This window comes from Typopeltis vanoorti, chromosome 14, assembly GCF_054136105.1.
Source record: "Typopeltis vanoorti isolate ZY-2024b chromosome 14, IOZ_Tvanoo_1.0, whole genome shotgun sequence".
NCBI classification, from domain to species: Eukaryota; Metazoa; Arthropoda; class Arachnida; order Uropygi; family Thelyphonidae; genus Typopeltis; species Typopeltis vanoorti.
In genome coordinates, this window is record NC_143562.1 from 3,531,453 (window position 1) to 3,549,098 (window position 17,646).

General features: G+C 34.7%; 1 protein-coding gene across 3 annotated transcripts in view; it reads left to right on the top strand.

The window, feature by feature from the left end:
* The window catches only part of Prp5 (pre-mRNA processing factor 5), a 593,106-nt gene that overhangs the window by 269,740 nt on the left and 305,720 nt on the right, over window positions 1-17,646 (top strand). For all 3 annotated transcript variants that reach the window (XM_090403381.1, XM_090403382.1, XM_090403383.1), the window contains exon 9: window positions 9,293-9,413. In XM_090403381.1, the coding sequence (XP_090259507.1) occupies window positions 9,293-9,413 (121 nt within the window). The remainder of the gene's footprint in view (window positions 1-9,292; window positions 9,414-17,646) is intronic.

Genomic DNA, 17,646 nt, shown 5'->3' on the forward strand with positions numbered 1-17,646 from the left:
AAATATCATTATCATCAAATTCCTCATGTGTACCCTCAAGGGGTGTACAGGATAGTATGGTAGTATTACATGAAAAACTTATATCATTACTCATAGTGAAGAATTTATGGAGACACAACATACGTGTTACAATAATTACTTATCATTAAGAAAGTAGCATTCGATGTTTAAAAGAAAGAATTATATCACTACTAACGTCCTATTAACAATTTTCTTGCCTACCATTCAAAAAGATTAGCGTTATATATAGTATTGAATACTATAGCAACTCCTTCTTTTCCCTGATTGTTATTGCCTGAGATGCCTAATACCTAAATATTAACCAAGATATTAAACATTCAAGCATAAAATGCAGGGGTGCTTAAGGGTCAAAGCTGTATAACTGAGAGGAAACCACCACATAGTCTTTAAAGGAATGTGGAGGACCGACCAGGGGTTCTGACCTAATGTCCAATCCTCACCTTCTCGTGGTGCACCCTGTTGGATATCTACCTGGATACTAAATGAAAGAGGATGGGCTAGCAATTTGGGATTTAGCTGACCAAATTGTATTTTTATTGGTTAAACCAAAATAAAAATGATGGTACAACATGACAAAATTTCCTGCCGGCTGGGGCGTCGCCCGGTTAAACAAGGCCCACATTGTTTTTGCCAGGGAACCAGGGCGAACTGCGAAAAGTCAGCTATTGGAACAAATCTGAAAACACATCCCAATTCAACATCACCAGAGTTAAAGATCGGTACTATCAACATAAGAAGCCTGAATAGCAAAGAAATGGAGCCAGCTGAGGAATTAGATAAGTACCAGATCGACATAATAGGGGTGACTGAAACAAAAAAGACAGAAACTGGTGAGATCTTTCTGAGTAATCAATACAAAATGTTATATTCAGGCAATGACAATCAAGGAAAAGAAGGAGTAGCCATATTATTCAACACAAAATACAAGGCTAATCTTCTTGAATGGCAGTCAGTCTCAAGTAGAGTAATGTGGGCAAATATGAGAATGGGGAACTGGACAATGAGACTTATTTGTGCCTATGGTCCCACAGAAGGTTCTACTAAGGTAGAAGTGGAGGAATTTTTTGAGGCTTTAGAAAAAGCAACTGACACAATGAAAAAGGAAAAGTTGGTCCTTGTTGGGGATATAAATAGCAGAGTAGGAAGTGATTGTCAGACATACAAAAATATTTTGGGAATATTTGGAGAAAAGAGCAAAGCTAATAATAATGGCAAATATCTGTTGGATTTCTGCTCAGAACCTGGACTAGTTATTACTGACACCATGTTCCAACATAAAAATGTGCACAAATTCACATGGACAAAAAAGGAAAGGAATAAGAAAAGTCTCATTGACTATGTTATTGTTGATAGTGATGTTTTCTCCCTGGTGCAGGACACCAGAGTGTACAGAGGATTTGAAATTGGAAGTGATCACCATTTAGTCTTGAGCAGGATAAAATTGAATTTCATATTGAAAAGAATGACATGTAAGAAAGTTTTAAAGTGAATAAAAGTTGAGCAGCTCTCAGATGTGAACTGTAGACAAAAATACACAAAGATTATTGAAGAAAAAATGAAAGAGATTGAGAACATGAATCAAATCTTGGAGATTCAGTGGCAAACTCTGATGAAAACATTGATTGATTCAGCCAGAGAGGCATGTGGTGAGGTTGTTTGCAAGGATAAAAAAAATCAGAACTCCGTGGTGGACACAGGAAGTTAAAGAGGCAGTGAAGGAAAAGAAGAACGCATATCAAAAGTTCCTGTCAAATAAGTCAGCTTGTGCTCTTAGAGAATATAGAGAAAAATGCAAGAATGCTAAACACTGTGTAAAACTAGCTGAACAAAAGTCATGGGAGGACTTTGGCAAGAATATAGAAAATAAATATCAAGAAGGTGGCAAAATATTCTGGAGGTTGTTAAAGAAGATTAGGAATGGAGGAATGAGTGCTGTAAAAGGAGTTAGAGATGATAAAGGTGACATGAAAACAGGAGAAAAAGATATCCTTGAAGTATGGAGTAATTACTTTGAAAAACTGCTAAATGAAACAAGCAATGATGATAGCACAGTGGTAAAAAACACTGACCAGGCATGCAGTCAGGAATACATCTCCGTACTTGAAGTAGAAAAAGCCATCAGAGGCTTGAAATGGGGAAAGGCAGCAGGAGTAGATATTTGACCAGAAATGCTGAAGTATGGTGGTATAATAGTCTTACAGTGGCTGCACTGCATAGTTCAGAAAATCTGGACAGAGGGACGAATTCCCGATGATTGGAGTAGAGCTCTCATAGTACCACTATATAAAAAGGGAAATAAAACTGAATATGAGAATTACAGAGGTATTTCCCTACTAAGTGTTCCTGGCAAGATCTATGCAAGTATACTTGAGAAACGGTTGAGAAGAATTGTGAGGAAAAGCTTGGTGAAGAACAAGCTGGATTCAGGCCAAACAGAGGCTGTCAGGATCAGATCTTCACTTTACGACAAAGAGTCGAGAAATCATGGGAATATAACAAAGATCTGTATTTAAGTTTTGTCGATCTGGAAAAGGCATATGACAAGATGCCAAGAGAGAAGCTATTCAATGTGCTACGGTTATATGGTGTCAATGGAGCATTATATCAAGCAGTACTTAGTCTGTATTTGAGTTGTAAGTCGGCAGTTAGAATTGAAGGAAGTACAGGAAGAGGGTTTAATGTTAAATCTGGTGTGAGACAAGGATGTACATTATCTCCTCTGTTATTCTTTATCTATATGGATCACATTATGAAGGAAAGTGGTATTAAACATGATATCAGAATTGGAGATGTTAATGTCAGCTCTTTACTTTATGCAGATGATGTTATACTTTAAATAAATCCGCTACAAGTCTGTAACATTCTGTGACTAAATTGAATAACTGTTGTAATAGATATGGTATGAAGGTCAGCAATAAAAAGTGAAAGACAATGAAAATAGGCAGAATCATTGAAAATGTCAACTGTGTTGTGAATGGAGAACATGTGAAACATTTCAGCTACTTGGGCACGATTTTTAGTGAAGATGGTAAATTAAATATGGAAATAGACAAAAGAATCAAGAAAGCTGGTATGGTAGGAAGTCAATTGAATAAATTCATATGGAATAAGAGAGAAATTAGTCGGAACACTAAATTAGCTGTATACGAGACAGTGTTCAAACAAGTTTTAACTTATGGATCTGAGAGCTAGGTCAATAGTAAAACACTTGACCAAAGACTAGAGACCGCAGATATGAGTCCTGAGAAAGATTAGAGGCGTGAACAGATGGCATCAATGGCAATATCATATTAAACACGAGGATATTAGGAAAGAACTTGAGATTGTCAGCATCCAGGAATGCTTTAGCAGTGCTAATATCAGGTGGTATGGTCACTTAAATAATGGGCGAGGAAAGATTAGCAGAACAAGTGTTCTCTGCCAGGTTGGCAACAAAACGACCCAGAGGAAGACCAAGATATAGGTGGATTGATGTGGTACAAAGTGCCTTAGACGATAGAAATATAAGATCTGGAAATGTTGGAGTCTTGACAAGTAACAGACTGATTTGGAGGAAAATTGTAGATAGGAAGTTAGGAATGATGTAATTTGTGTCATGTAGTACTATCGTATCCTGTACACCCCTTGAGGGTACATGGCAGGAATTTGATGGTGATGATTATGATAAAACAAGCAGTGATGACAGTACAGTGGTAAAAAAATACTGACCAGGCATGCAGTCAGGAATACATATCTATACTTGAAGTAGAAAAAGGCATTTCAAAAGTATGAAATGTGGAAAGGCAGCAGGAGTAGATGATTTCGACCAGAAATGCTGAAGAATGGTGATATAAAAGTCTTACAGTGGCTCCACTGCATAGTTCAGAATGCCTTGACAGAGGGAAGAATTCCCTCTGTCAAGGATTCTTCCTTCAATCATCGGGAAGAATTCCCGATGTTTGAAGTAGAACTCTCATAGTACCCTTATATAAAAAGGGAAATAAAACTGAATGTAAGAATTACAGAGGTATCACCCTACTGAGTGTTCCTGATAAGATATACGCAAGTGTACTTGAGAAACAGTTAAAAAGAGTTGTGGAATCATAGCTTGGTGAAGAACAAGCTGGATTCAGGTCAAATAGAGGCTGTCAGGATCAGATCTTCACTTTATGACATATAGTGGAGAAATCATGGGAATATAACAAAGATCTGTATTTGAGTTTTGTCGATTTGGAAAAGGCATATGACAAGGTGCCAAGAGAGAAGCTATTCAATACGCTGCAATTATATTCTGTCAATGGGGCATTATATCAAGCAATACTTAGTCTTTATCTGTGTTGTAAGTCGGTAGTTTGAATTGAAGGAAGTACAGGAAGAGGGTTTAATGTTAAATCTGGTGTGAGACAAGGATGTACATTATCCCCTCTGTTATTCATTATCTATATGAATCGCATTATGAAGTAAAGTGTGGTATTAAACGAGATGTTAATGTAGCTCTTTGCTTTATGCAGACGATGTTATACTTCTAAATAAATCTGCTACAAGTCTGCAAGATTCACTGACTGAATTGAAGAACTGTTGTAATAGATATGGCATGAAGGTGAGCAATAAAAGACAACCTGTGGAACTTGAAATAGATATGGTATGAAGGTCAGCAATAAAAAGACAACCTGTGGAGAACCTGTGGAACAAGTAAAACATTTCAGCTACTTAGGCACAATTTTTACCGAAGATGGTAAATTAAATATAGAAATAGACAACAGAATCAACAAAGCTGGTATGGTAGGAAGTCAATTGAATAAATTCATATGGAATAAGAGAGAAATTAGTCAGAACACTAAATTAGCTGTATACAAGACAGTGTTCAAACCAGTTTTAACTTATGGATCTGAGAGCTGGGTCAGAAATAAAACACTTGACCAAAGACTAGAAACCGCAGATATGAGAGTCCTGAGAAAGATTAGAGGCGTGAACGTGAACAGATGCCATCAATGGCAATATCCTATTTAAAACGAGGATATTAGGAAAGAAATTGTCAGCTTCCAGGGATGCATTAGCAGAGCTAATGTCAGGTGGTATGGTCACTTAAACAGAATGGATGAGTAAAGATTAACAAAACAAGTGTTCTCTGTCATGTTGGCAGGAAAACGATCCAGATGAAGACCAAGATATAGGTGGATTGATACAGTACTGTTAAATTGTGAATGAAGAATTTTATGATTATTAATACTTCATTCATGATTTAACATAAATTGCATATCCTGAGCTAATTTTACTCCTAAGTAAATTCTAATTTAAATACTTACTGTTATTTTTTTTTGAAATAATAATTGTAATTTTTTTAAATTATTTATTCTGTATAAATTCATTATGTAATTTGTAAATGTATCCTAAGTGGACTGTAATATGTGCATTTTATTTATTGTAAATGAAAATGAAAGTAAATTTAAGAAATTCTGCTAATGAAATTTGGTTGGTCACTGTCAAGGAAACGCAGTTAATTTTAGATAGTGTGTGGTGGAGCATGAGCTATGGTATTTGAAGGGAGAAAGAGTTGATATGAGCTGGACTGGCTAGAACCGGATTTTGGTGGTAAGAATGAAGGTATTTTATTGGAAAACTAAAGAAACAGGGGAGAAGCATTCAGGACAGCACGGAGTAAAGTAACAGGTGGCAGCATGGAGATTTGGAAATACCATAATTAAATTAAGAAAGGACCGGGAAATTAATAGGCAATTAGGAATATTTATATGGAATTCTAAAATTACGACGAATTCCAATTCTTTTCAGGTAGAATAGTGCAAAGCTGAATTTAATGCATAGACGAAAATAAGGAATAAGTAGATTACCTGAAACGAGTGTGTCAAGAGTTGTGAAGCTCCATGTTGAATATTTCAGTTATATAGTGAAGATTCCTTTTGAATAGTGTTACTTCAAAGTGATACTTAACTTCAGTTTTAAGTGTGCCTATAGTGAATCCGATGTGCAAAGGATGAAACCAGATAAGAGCAGTCGCTCCTTTTTATATTTCAGCATGAAGAAATTAACTCTGCCTGATATATCTTAACGTTAACTGTGACGTTCTACTAAAATTAGCCGAAGTTTGGAACTTAAAAGTGTTTGCTGACTAAGAGAGAATTAGAGAGTTCCACTATAAGAATATTTACTGTAAGATTCTGTAACATTGAACAGTGTGAACCATTTTAATTATTTGGAAGAATGTAGAATTGACAGCTGGATGTCTGATGCCTAATGTTTTATGTTTGTTATGAATATTTGAACTTAGTTGATTTGCATTATCTTGTTTTCAAAGTTATACTTAATGTACATGTTTTATAACCCTGCATTAAATGTTTTGTTTTATTGATTTCAATTTGGTGCTTGCCTGTTTCTCTTCATTGCACCGCTCATAAAAAAATATCGGACCTCACAGAAGCCTTAATTAATAATATTAACCTCGTCCTGTATAAAGTGAGATTGCAACAGTTAGTTGATGATTGATTCCTCTATATTATATAGACTAGTCTGAATATAGGGAGGTGCAGGAAATTTCTCTATATTCAGATCAGTTTCATTCAGTATCTAACAAATAAAAACAGACAATTTAAATAAGAATAACATTCCAACAAGATGGTGGATTTAAAGCCAGGATGTACGAAGCAAAACAAGTGTTCTCTGCCATGTTGGCAGAAAACGACCCAGAGGAAGACCAAGATATAGGTGGATTGATATGGTACAAAGTGCCTTAATCAATAGAAATATAAGATCTGATAATGTTGGATTCTTGACAAGTAACAGATTGATTTGGAGGAAAATTGTAGATAGGAAGTTAGTAATGATGTAAATTTTTCATGTAGTACTGTCATATCCTGTACACCCCTTGAGGGTACATGGGAGGAATTTGATGATGATGATGCATAAAATGCAGGTCCTAAATCACATTAGCATTTATTTTTCTATAGAAATTAGGCAAATTTTGGTAAAAAAATTGTATTAGTTATGAGATTTAGGTAATAGTTTTGAGCAAAATTTGTTTCGCTCATGGACTTAGTCTTATGTTTACAATTCAAATAATGCTGTTTTATGCTTTGTTTTATTTTGTTCCAACACCAGATTAACTCTTTGTATAGTGCAATTTTCAGCATGTTACATCTCCCTCCCTCTCTGTGTGTGTGTGTGTGTGTGTGTGTGTGTGTGTGTGTGTGTGTGAGGGAGAGAGAGAGAGATGTACTACATAGCTGTCTCTAATTTTGTCTGTCTGTCTGTATTGTAGCAGATGAGGTACATATTTAGTTTTCCTGAATTCTGTGCTATAGTGCTAAGGTATAAAATTAATGTTGTGTGTTTAGCTTCAGCTTTGTTCTTTTCTTTAAATTGGTTGGTAGTTAGAACATCAATAACATAAATATTTCCTTAGAAAAGTTGTTGGAAGTTTTTCCACTTGGTTATACTATAAATTAAAGATACCAAGAAATTATACACTTGGTTTAATCCTTTATCCAGTGTAAGTAAACAAAGTTTGCACCTGAATTATTTTCAGGACTAGGGTAACTTGTATGTAGAGGCTAATGACCACATCACTTTCCTTGGTATCCCATAATGCAAAGCACATATCCTTGCGGACATGTATAATGCTATGCGTTAGAGAAATTAATCAAGACAGTATTCACATCAAGTTTAACGTATGGATCTGAAAGTTGAGTTAAGAATAAAACACGACTAAAGACTTGAGTCCAGAGATATGAGAGTCCTGAGAAAGATTAGATGAATAACATCAATGGCAATGCCACATTATCAGGAATATGTTAATCTTTGGTGATAGTCATTTAAACAGAAGGAATAGGAGGGTTAGCAAAACAAGTTTTTTTTTTTTTTTTTTTTTTTTTTTTCATTTAAAAAAAAGAGTTGGCAGTAAAAACATCCAGAGAAAGACCAGGGTCTAGGTGGATTTTTATAGTGAGAATGCTTTAGAAGACAAAAATACGAGATCTAATAATATTGGAGTCTTAACAGATAACAGATTTAAAAAAAAAATTATTTTTTTAATAGGAAGTTAGTAATATTGCTTTTTCACGTAGGACTAGCATTATATACTGTACATTCCCATGAGGCTACACATTAAGAAATTGATGTTGGTGAATCAAAAAATGATAATTTTTGGAATTATTTAATATTCTGCTGCTGCTGCACTTAATTAACAGATGTAACAAAATTTTAAACATTTATTTAATTGATTTGAATTTTGTACATTAACTGTTTACCTCTGTCTTTTTTTTTTTTTTTTTTTTTTTTTTTTTTTTTTTTTTTTTGACAGTGCGAATGCTATACTACTAGAAGATTGTTGTAAAGTATTTAATAAATTTATATGGAGTGAGAGAAATCTGAGATACTTATCGTAGAGAAGAAAGCATTCAAAGATAGCCAGTTGATTCATGACTACTGAGAAAATTAAGTAGTGAATAGAAGATGATGAAAGGGTAAAAATGACTATGGTGATTAGGTGGTGTGGAGACTTAAACAGAATGGGAGATGAGAGGTTAACAAAACATGTTTGCGATTCCAGAATAGAAGGGGGGAAGGGGAACCTAGATGAAGACTGATCTTGACAGATATGTAGGTAGTAGCTTAGAAGTTCAAAATGTGAGATCTGTTAATATCAGATACCTCATATGTAACAAATTAATTTGGAAGAAAGGTGTTGAGAAGAAACTAGTAGTAATGTAAATTAAGTGTGCAAGTCAATATCCAAAGTTTAAGCATGGAGATCTTGAGTGGTAAGTTAATAATAAAATAGTTGATCAGATCACAGATATGAGAAGAAAATTAAGGAAATGTATACATACATATTTGTCAAAATAGTTCAACTTTATTCAAGAATCTGTAAACAGCTAATCTGAGAGATAAAGATTCACTTTAAACAGAAGAGATGATATATTAGCAACAGGTATTCATAGCAAGACCAGCAGGAATGTAATAGAAGGACACCAAAAAATACAGACAGATTGCAGTTAGAAATCAAAGATCTAACAAATTTGAAGAAAATTGATAGAAAACTGTTTATGAAATATTGTTTTGGATTATCTTAGTATCAGATACAACTTTTTGATGATGTGCACCAGAAAATGATGATGATGACAGACTGTATCAAAACATTGTTTAATAGAAATTTTGTTTTAAATGTGTTTGATTTCAATACCTCATAACAATAAGTTTTCTTGCTACTTCAGTAAATTCATTACTAATCTTTAGTCTACCTAATCGATATACATTACAATTTATTTATTTAATTTAGAGGTGGAAGCATATCGCGAGGAACTAGAAGGTGTTAAGATAAAAGGCAAGGGTTGTCCCAAACCAATAAAAAACTGGGCTCAGTGTGGAGTTAGCAAGAAAGTGCTAGAGGTTTTAAAAAAGTATGTATGTTGTTTACTCATCATTTTAGTCTTGTGATTGCAATCTGATATTGAGGAAGGAAATGCTGTAGTATGTTTGTGTTTTGCACTACATGTGATCTTTATAATATCAGTTCTTGCCAAAAATTAACAATTTATCGGTGAAAGTTAAAAATATATTAATTTAAATGCATTTTTCAACCATACAACTATTTACTTTTTTAATGGTAAGTATATTAAAAAAAATAAAAATATTCATCAAAGTAAAGGTTTTCAAGATAAACCTGCCTGCATTCAAAGTCTTTCAGCATCCCATCAGTGATAGGAATGGAGAGAAACAGTCCAGCCACAATTACCTGTCAAAAAATCGTGTCCACATCCATTCGCTGTCCAAATTCATGCTGCCATTTGCAGCATGAATATAAAAATAAATGAAATGATAAACATCACTGCTTGGAGACATTCAGACCTGACCTGCTATTTCTGACTTAACAATTACTGTAGTGTAGCAATCTGAACTGCATGCGGTAACAATTTTTTCCACCAAAAGGATGCTGTGTGTGTGTGTGGTGTTTGGTCCCATAACAGAGAGTGCAAATCTACAATCCTCTTTGTTGGACCCTCTCTGGGTTGAGATTTCCTTTCGCCACTTTTTGCATTCGTATATCTATACTATTCTCCAAATTTTGAAATCACTCTGACAACTGCCTTTATATTTCTGAACCTTGATTTCACTATCTGCAACCACATACACGGACAGTGAAGTCTTCTTAAACAATTTAAGTGGCCTAACTAATCAGCATTAAAAAGACAAAGACAGTGAAAATAGGCAGAACATTGAAAACATCAACTGCATCCTAAATGAAGAACCTATAGAACAAGTAAAACATTTCAGCTATTTAGGCACACTTTTTAGCAAAGATAGGAAATAGGAAATATATTTAGGAAATATATAACAGAATTAGCAAAGCAAGTATGATAGGAGGTGAACTAAATAAATTTATATGGAATAAGAAAAAAATTAGCCAATACACTAAACTAGCAATATACAAGACAGTGTTCAAACCAGTTTTAAGTTATGGATCTGAGAGTTGGGTTAGAAATAAAGCACTTGATCTAAGACTAGAGACTACAGATATGAGGGTTCTGAGGAAAATTAAGAGAGTGAACTGATGGTATCATTTGCAGAATTACATTAAAAATGAGGATATGAGGAAAGAATTTAACAATGTTAGCATCCAGTAATATGTTAGCAGAGTGGGAGATGAAAATCTCAGAAATTAGCAAAACCGCTGTTCTCTGAACAAATCCTGAAACACACCCCAACTCAAAATCACCAGAGTTCAAGATTGGTACTATCAGAATATTCAGCATGCTGTTGAAATAGCTCAGAAATGGAGGAAAGAGTGCTGTAAAAGGAATTAGAGATAAGGTGAAATGTCAAAAAAAAACTTGTATCCTCGATGTATGGCGTAATTATTTCAAAATATTGCTGAATTAGGTATCTACCTAGATACTGAACGAACTAGGATGGGCTGGCAATTTGGGATTTAGCCGACCAAATTGTATTCTTATTGGCTTAAACCACAATATAAAGTGATGGTACAACATGATAAAATTGAATTTCATATCGAAAAAAAGAACATATAAGAAAGTTTTAAAGTGGATAAAAGTTGAGCAGTTCTCAGATGTGAACTGCAGACTAAAATACACAAACATTATTGAAGAAAACAATGAAAGAAGGTGAGAACATGAAACAAACCTTGGAGATTCAGTGGCATGCCCTGAAGAAAACATTGATTGAGTCAGCCAGAGAGAGATGTGGTGAGGTTGTCTGCAAGGATAGAAAAATTAGAACTCCATGATGGATGGACACAGGAAGTTAAAGAGGCAGTGAAGGAAAAGAAGACATATCTAAACTTTCCTGGAGTTAAAGAACTAGACAAGACAAAAGTCTTGTCTCATTCTTTAAGTGCTCTCACTGGACATTCCAGATCCTACATAAAAAATTCAACAGATTTCCTTGAAAAAATCAAAGAGTGAGTTGCTAGTCAGTTTCGACATTGTATCTCTGTTTACCAATATTCCATTAGCTGACACAGTCAAATTATTATATGAAGATTACCCTCAAGATATCACAAATATTTTTGAATTTGTTATCCATTCAGGTTATTTTAGTTGGAAAAACAAGTTCTACAAACAAGTGAAGGTATTGCCATGGGTAGCCCTTTGTCTCCACCTTTGGCTAACTATTTTTTGAAACAATTCGAAGAGACTATGTTTTCATCCTTTTAACCTTAACCATCTCTTTGGTATCGTTATGTCGATGATGTTTTTGCCATTTGGTCACATACTGAAGATGAGCTTTCTACAACAGATAAATAGCCTTCACCCTCGTATCCAATTCACCATGGAAAAGGAAAATTCTGGTACTTTACAATTTTTGAACATCCTGATTACTCGAACTTCCTCTGGTACCTCATCTACAAGCATCTTTTGAAAGCCTATATTTACTGGCAGATACATTCATAAAAAGTCTGCTCACCACACATCTCAAAAATTTGGCATTCTTAAATCTCTAATTAATAGGGCACATAAAGTTTGCTCTTCTCCAGAAATCTTACAACAAGAACTTTCCATCATTAAAAAGTTAATGGAATCTAATAATTACCACCCTAATCAAAACCAACAGATAATTGAATCATAAGCATAAAAAACTTACTGTTTAATACTGACCATTGTTGGATCCTACTTCTTCTCAATCTATACTTTGGATCCGACATGATTACTGTTACGATGTTCTTAACTAATTGATAAGTTGCTAGTTGGTTTCTAATTCAAATATAAAGAAAATTAATATTTAAAGACTGTGCCACTTTATATCTGAATTAGTTCAAGAATTGAAGATAAACCAACTCTCAACTACCCTTCCTTTATATGTTGTTATTATATATACTGGCCGAGAATATTTAACTTACTTAATTTACCCGCTTTGGTTCGAATATTTTATGAATGGTGCAGTAAAAGAGATTCAGGCAAAATACAACTTTTGATTAACAAAAACAAACATTTAATTTTAAAATCACAAATTTTACATTTAACTTCAAATCAGTAATTAAGATATCACAAACATTTTAACTCCTCAGATAAATTCAATCATACAACTCATACAATGGTAAATCTGTTATCTCTATAATACAGTCTTCTCGCAGTTCCTTAAGTTCCAAATACGACAAAAATTGCAGTAACACCTCTTCACAAACAAACACTTTTAAATTTACACTTGAGCTGATTTCCGCAATAGTTACTGTTAGTATAGGGAAATTCTAGGATGAAACTCACACACTTCTCTGTATAGAATTATTAAAGGTTGGAATATTCTTACCGATAATCTTTTTTCTTCATCTACTTATGCGTAAACACTTTTTATAACTGTAAACACTTAAACAGTATACGGCACTCATTAAATAAATCTTCTAAGCAATAACTGAATTAATCATCGGTCACAATACACATAAACAAACGTTCTTGCATGAAGTACTACTGATCACTCATGAATTAAGGCAATACACAATAATTCCTTATCTTGAGGTTTTATATGCACAGTTGTTCTTTCCTCCTGCATTGAAATAATTCTTTAGGCACTATAATTCTAAACACAGCTAATGGTAAACTTCAACTTTACAGCCTCTACTATTCTTTAGTATCTACGTGCTTTGCTTCAAGGTTCTGTATGTCCTTGAAAGGTCAGCGCTGAAATTAAATCTCAACTCAAGTATCGCTAGTCTATTTAATAGTCTCTCAGCTGTTTTCTGTAGCTATAATTGTTATTCTACAACTTATTAGCTAACTGCTTCTCGACTAGTAGACTTAAATTAGCTGCTTGAGTGACTTGCTGACTCTCTAACATCGCACTCTGATTCCCCGAATGCTGAATACTCCGATTCCAACGGAATGTCAATTCTCTCTCTCTTTTCCCTCTCTAATCTATATTTTCAGTGTTCTTCCTTTTTATATCCATTCTTCCCGCCTAAATTGTTCTCGTGATCTCTTTAACTAAACATCAGCTTTTCTCCCTCACGTACTGTTCCAAACTCGTGCAAGCTATCTACCATACGTTTCCATGACAACAAAACAAAACAAAACATAATAAAATTGAGGTATTGCATAACGCTAAACTTCTACAAATAGGAAAAAATAAAGAATATTTACATTTCAATTAATGCACAGTTAAATTATCAAATACAAGTTCTTATAATATTAATATAATAATGAATTAAATAGCTTAATAATATTTAATACAGTCTTTTCATTATTAATACATATATCTTTGATTAATTAATTAAATATTAGATAAAATTAAAGGTAGTTATATGAATATTAAATTATAAACAAGTGATTCACATTAATTAATTACAAGTCTAGCCTTTGTGATGGAAGATCATGTTGGATTCTGAAGCAAATAATAATTACTCTAATCTCTACATGGGGGGTGCTAAAGGGTCAAAGCTGTATAACTGAGAGGAGACCTCCACATAGCCTTTAAAGGAATGCGGAGAACCGACCAGGGCTTCTGACCTAATGTCCAATCCTCACCTTCTCGTGGTGCACCCTGTTGGGTATCTACTTTGATACTGAACGAACGAGGATGGGCTGGCAATTTGGGATTTAGCCGACCAAATTTTATTCTTATTGGTTAAACCAAAATAAAAAATGATGGTACAACATGACAAAATTTCATGCCGGCTGGGGCGTCGCCCGGTTAAACAAGGCCCCCGTTGTTTTCGCCAGGGAACCAGGGCGAACAGCGAAAAGTCAGCTACTGGAACAAATCTGAAAACAAACCCCAACTCAACATCACCAGAGTTAAAGATCGGTACTATCAACGTAAGAAGCCTGAATGGCAAAGAAATGGAGCTAGCTGAGGAATTAGATAAGTACCTGATCGACATAATAGGGGTGACTGAAACAAAAAAGACCAAAACTGGTGAGATCTTTCTGAGCAATAAATACAAAATGTTATATTCAGGCAATAACAATCAAGGAAAAGAAGGAGTAGCCATAGTATTCAACACAAAATACGAGGCTAATCTTCTTGAATGGCAGTCAGTCTCAAGTAGAGTAATGTGGGCAAATATGAGAATGGGGAACTGGACAATGAGACTTATTTGTGCCTATGGTCCCACAGAAGGTTCTACTAAGGTAGAAGTGGAGGAATTTTTTGAGGCTTTAGAAAAAGCAACTGACACAATGAAAAAGGAAAAGTTGGTCCTTGTTGGGGATCTAAATAGTAGAGTAGGAAATGATTGTGAGACATACAAAAATATTTTGGGAAAATTTGGAGAAAAGAGCAAAGCTAATAATAATGGCAAATATCTGTTGGATTTCTGCTCAGGACATGGACTGGTTATTACTAACACCATGTTCCAACATAAAAATGTGCACAAATTCACATGGAGAGAAGAGGCTAGGAATAAGAAAAGTCTCATTGACTATGTTATTGTTGATAGTGATGTTTTCTCCCTGGTGCAGGACATCAGAGTGTACAGAGGATTTGAAATTGGAAGTGATCACTATTTAGTCTTGAGCAGGATAAAATTGAATTTCATATTGAAAAGAATAACATGTAAGAAAGTTTTAAAGCGAATAAAAGTTGAGCAGCTCTCAGATGTAAACTATAGACTAAAATACAGAAATATTATTGAAAAGGAAATGAAAGAGTTTGAGAACAGGAATCAAATCTTGGAGATTCAGTGGCAAACTCTGAAGGAAACATTGATTGATTCTGCCAGAGAGGCATGTGGTGAGGTTGTGTGCAAAGATAAAAAAATCAGAACTCCCTGGTGGACACAGGAAGTTAAAGAGGCAGTGAAGGAAAAGAAGAAAGCATATCAAAAGTTCCTGGCAAATAGGTCAGCTTTTACTCTTACAGAATACAGAGACAAATGTAAGAAAGCTAAACACTGTGTAAAACTAGCTAAACAAAAGTCATGGGAGGACTTTGGCAAGAATATAGAAAATAAATATCAAGAAGGTGGCAAAATATTCTGGAGCTTGTTGAAGAAGCTTAAGAATGGAGGAAAGGGTGCTATAAAAGGAATTAGAGATGATAAAGGTGACATGAAAACGGGAGAAAAAGATATCATTGAAGTATGGAGTAATTACTTTGAAAAACTGCTAAATGAAACAAGCAGTGATGACAGCACAGTGGTAAAAAACACTGACCAGGCATGCAGTCAGGAATACATATCCATACTTGAAGTAGAAAAAGCTATCCAAGGCTTGAAATGTGGAAAGGCAGCAGGAGTAGATGATATTCGACCAGAAATGCTGAAGTATGGTGGTATAAGAGTCTTACAGTGGCTGCACTGCATAGTTCAGAAAGCCTGGACAGAGGGACGAATTCCCGATGATTGGAGTAGAGCTCTCATAGTACCCATATATAAAAAGGGAAATAAAACTGAATGTGAGAATTACAGAGGTATTTCCCTACTGAGTGTTCCTGGCAAGATCTATGCAAGTATACTTGAGAAGCGGTTGAGAAGAATTGTGGAGGAAAGGCTTGGTGAAAAACAAGCTGGATTCAGGCCAAATAGAGGCTGTCATGATCAGATCTTCACTTTACGACAAATAGTCGAGAAAGCATGGGAATATAACAAAGATCTGTATTTAAGTTTTGTCGATTTGGAAAAGGCATATGACAAGGTGCCAAGAGAGAAGCTATTCAATACGCTGCAGTTATATGGTGTCAATGGGGCATTATATCAAGCAATACTTAGTCTTTATTTGAGTTGTGAGTCAGCAGTTAGAATTGAAGGAAGTACAGGAAGTAGGTTTAATGTTAAATCTGTTGTGAGACAAGGGTGTACATTATCCCTTCTGTTATTCATTATCTATATGGATCACATTATGAAGGAATGTGGTATTAAACCTGATATCAAAATTGGAGATGTTAATGTCAGCTCTTTGCTTTATGCAGATGATGTTATACTTCTAAATAAATCCGCTACAAGTCTGCAAGATTCTCTGACTAAATTGAATAGCTGTTGTAATAGATATGGTATGAAGGTCAGCAATAAAAAGACAAAGACAATGAAAATAGGCAGAATCATTGAAAATGTCAACTGTGTTGTGAATGGAGAACCTGTGGAACAAGTAAAACATTTCAGCTACTTAGGCACAATTTTTACTGAAGATGGTAAACTAAATATAGAAATAGACAACAGAATCAGCAAAGCTGGTATCGTGGGAAGTCAATTGAATAAATTCATATGGAATAAGAAAGAAATTAGTTGGAACACTAAATTAGCTGTATACAAGACTGTGTTCAAACCAATTTTAACTTATGGATGTGAGAGCTGGGTCAGAAGTAAAACACTTGACCAAAGACTAGAGACTGCAGATATGAGAGTCCTGAGAAAGATTAGAGGCATGAACAGATGGCATCAATGGCAATATCATATTAAAAATGAGGATATTAGGAAAGAACTTGACATTGTCAACATCCAGGAATGCGTTAGCAGAGCTAATCTCAGATGGTATGGTCACTTAAATAGAATGGGAGAGGAAAGATTAGCAAAACAAGTGTTCTCTGCCAGGTTGGCAGGAAAACGACCCAGAGGAAGACCAAGATATAGGTGGATTGATACGGTACAAAGTGCCTTAGACGATAGAAATATAAGATCTGATAATGTTGGAGTCTTGACAAGTAACAGACTGATTTGGAGGAAAATTGTAGATAGGAAGTTAGTAATGATGTAATTTTTTCATGTAGTACTGTCATATCCTGTACACCCCTTGAGGGTACATGGCAGGAATTTGATGATGATGATGATCTCTACATAATCAGAATCCAACACCATATACAAATATTGTAACATTCTTTGCCTACCGGTTTCGCTAGCAAAGTGTCTAGCTTTTTCAAGGCGTTGACGGAAAAGTATAAAAAATACTAGTAAATGCAAATTGAAAGGAACATAAAAACATTGTAAACACTCTAGTAGCTAAGGTTGCACGTTTACGTGACAGTGACTGAGTGGACTTATTGTTCTTAATCATAATCACACATGCGTGTTTGTTGTAAACGCATAATGTGATTACTAGCTAGCTGTAGTTCAGATGGATTTAGAGAGAGGATGAGGTTTTTCCATGAACTGTTAAGAATAGTACCCTGTTTTCTGTTGAGGTTTCCACCAGTTTTTACCACTACTGCGGCTTCCTTGAATAAACGATGTCTATAATCGTTGTCTAAATA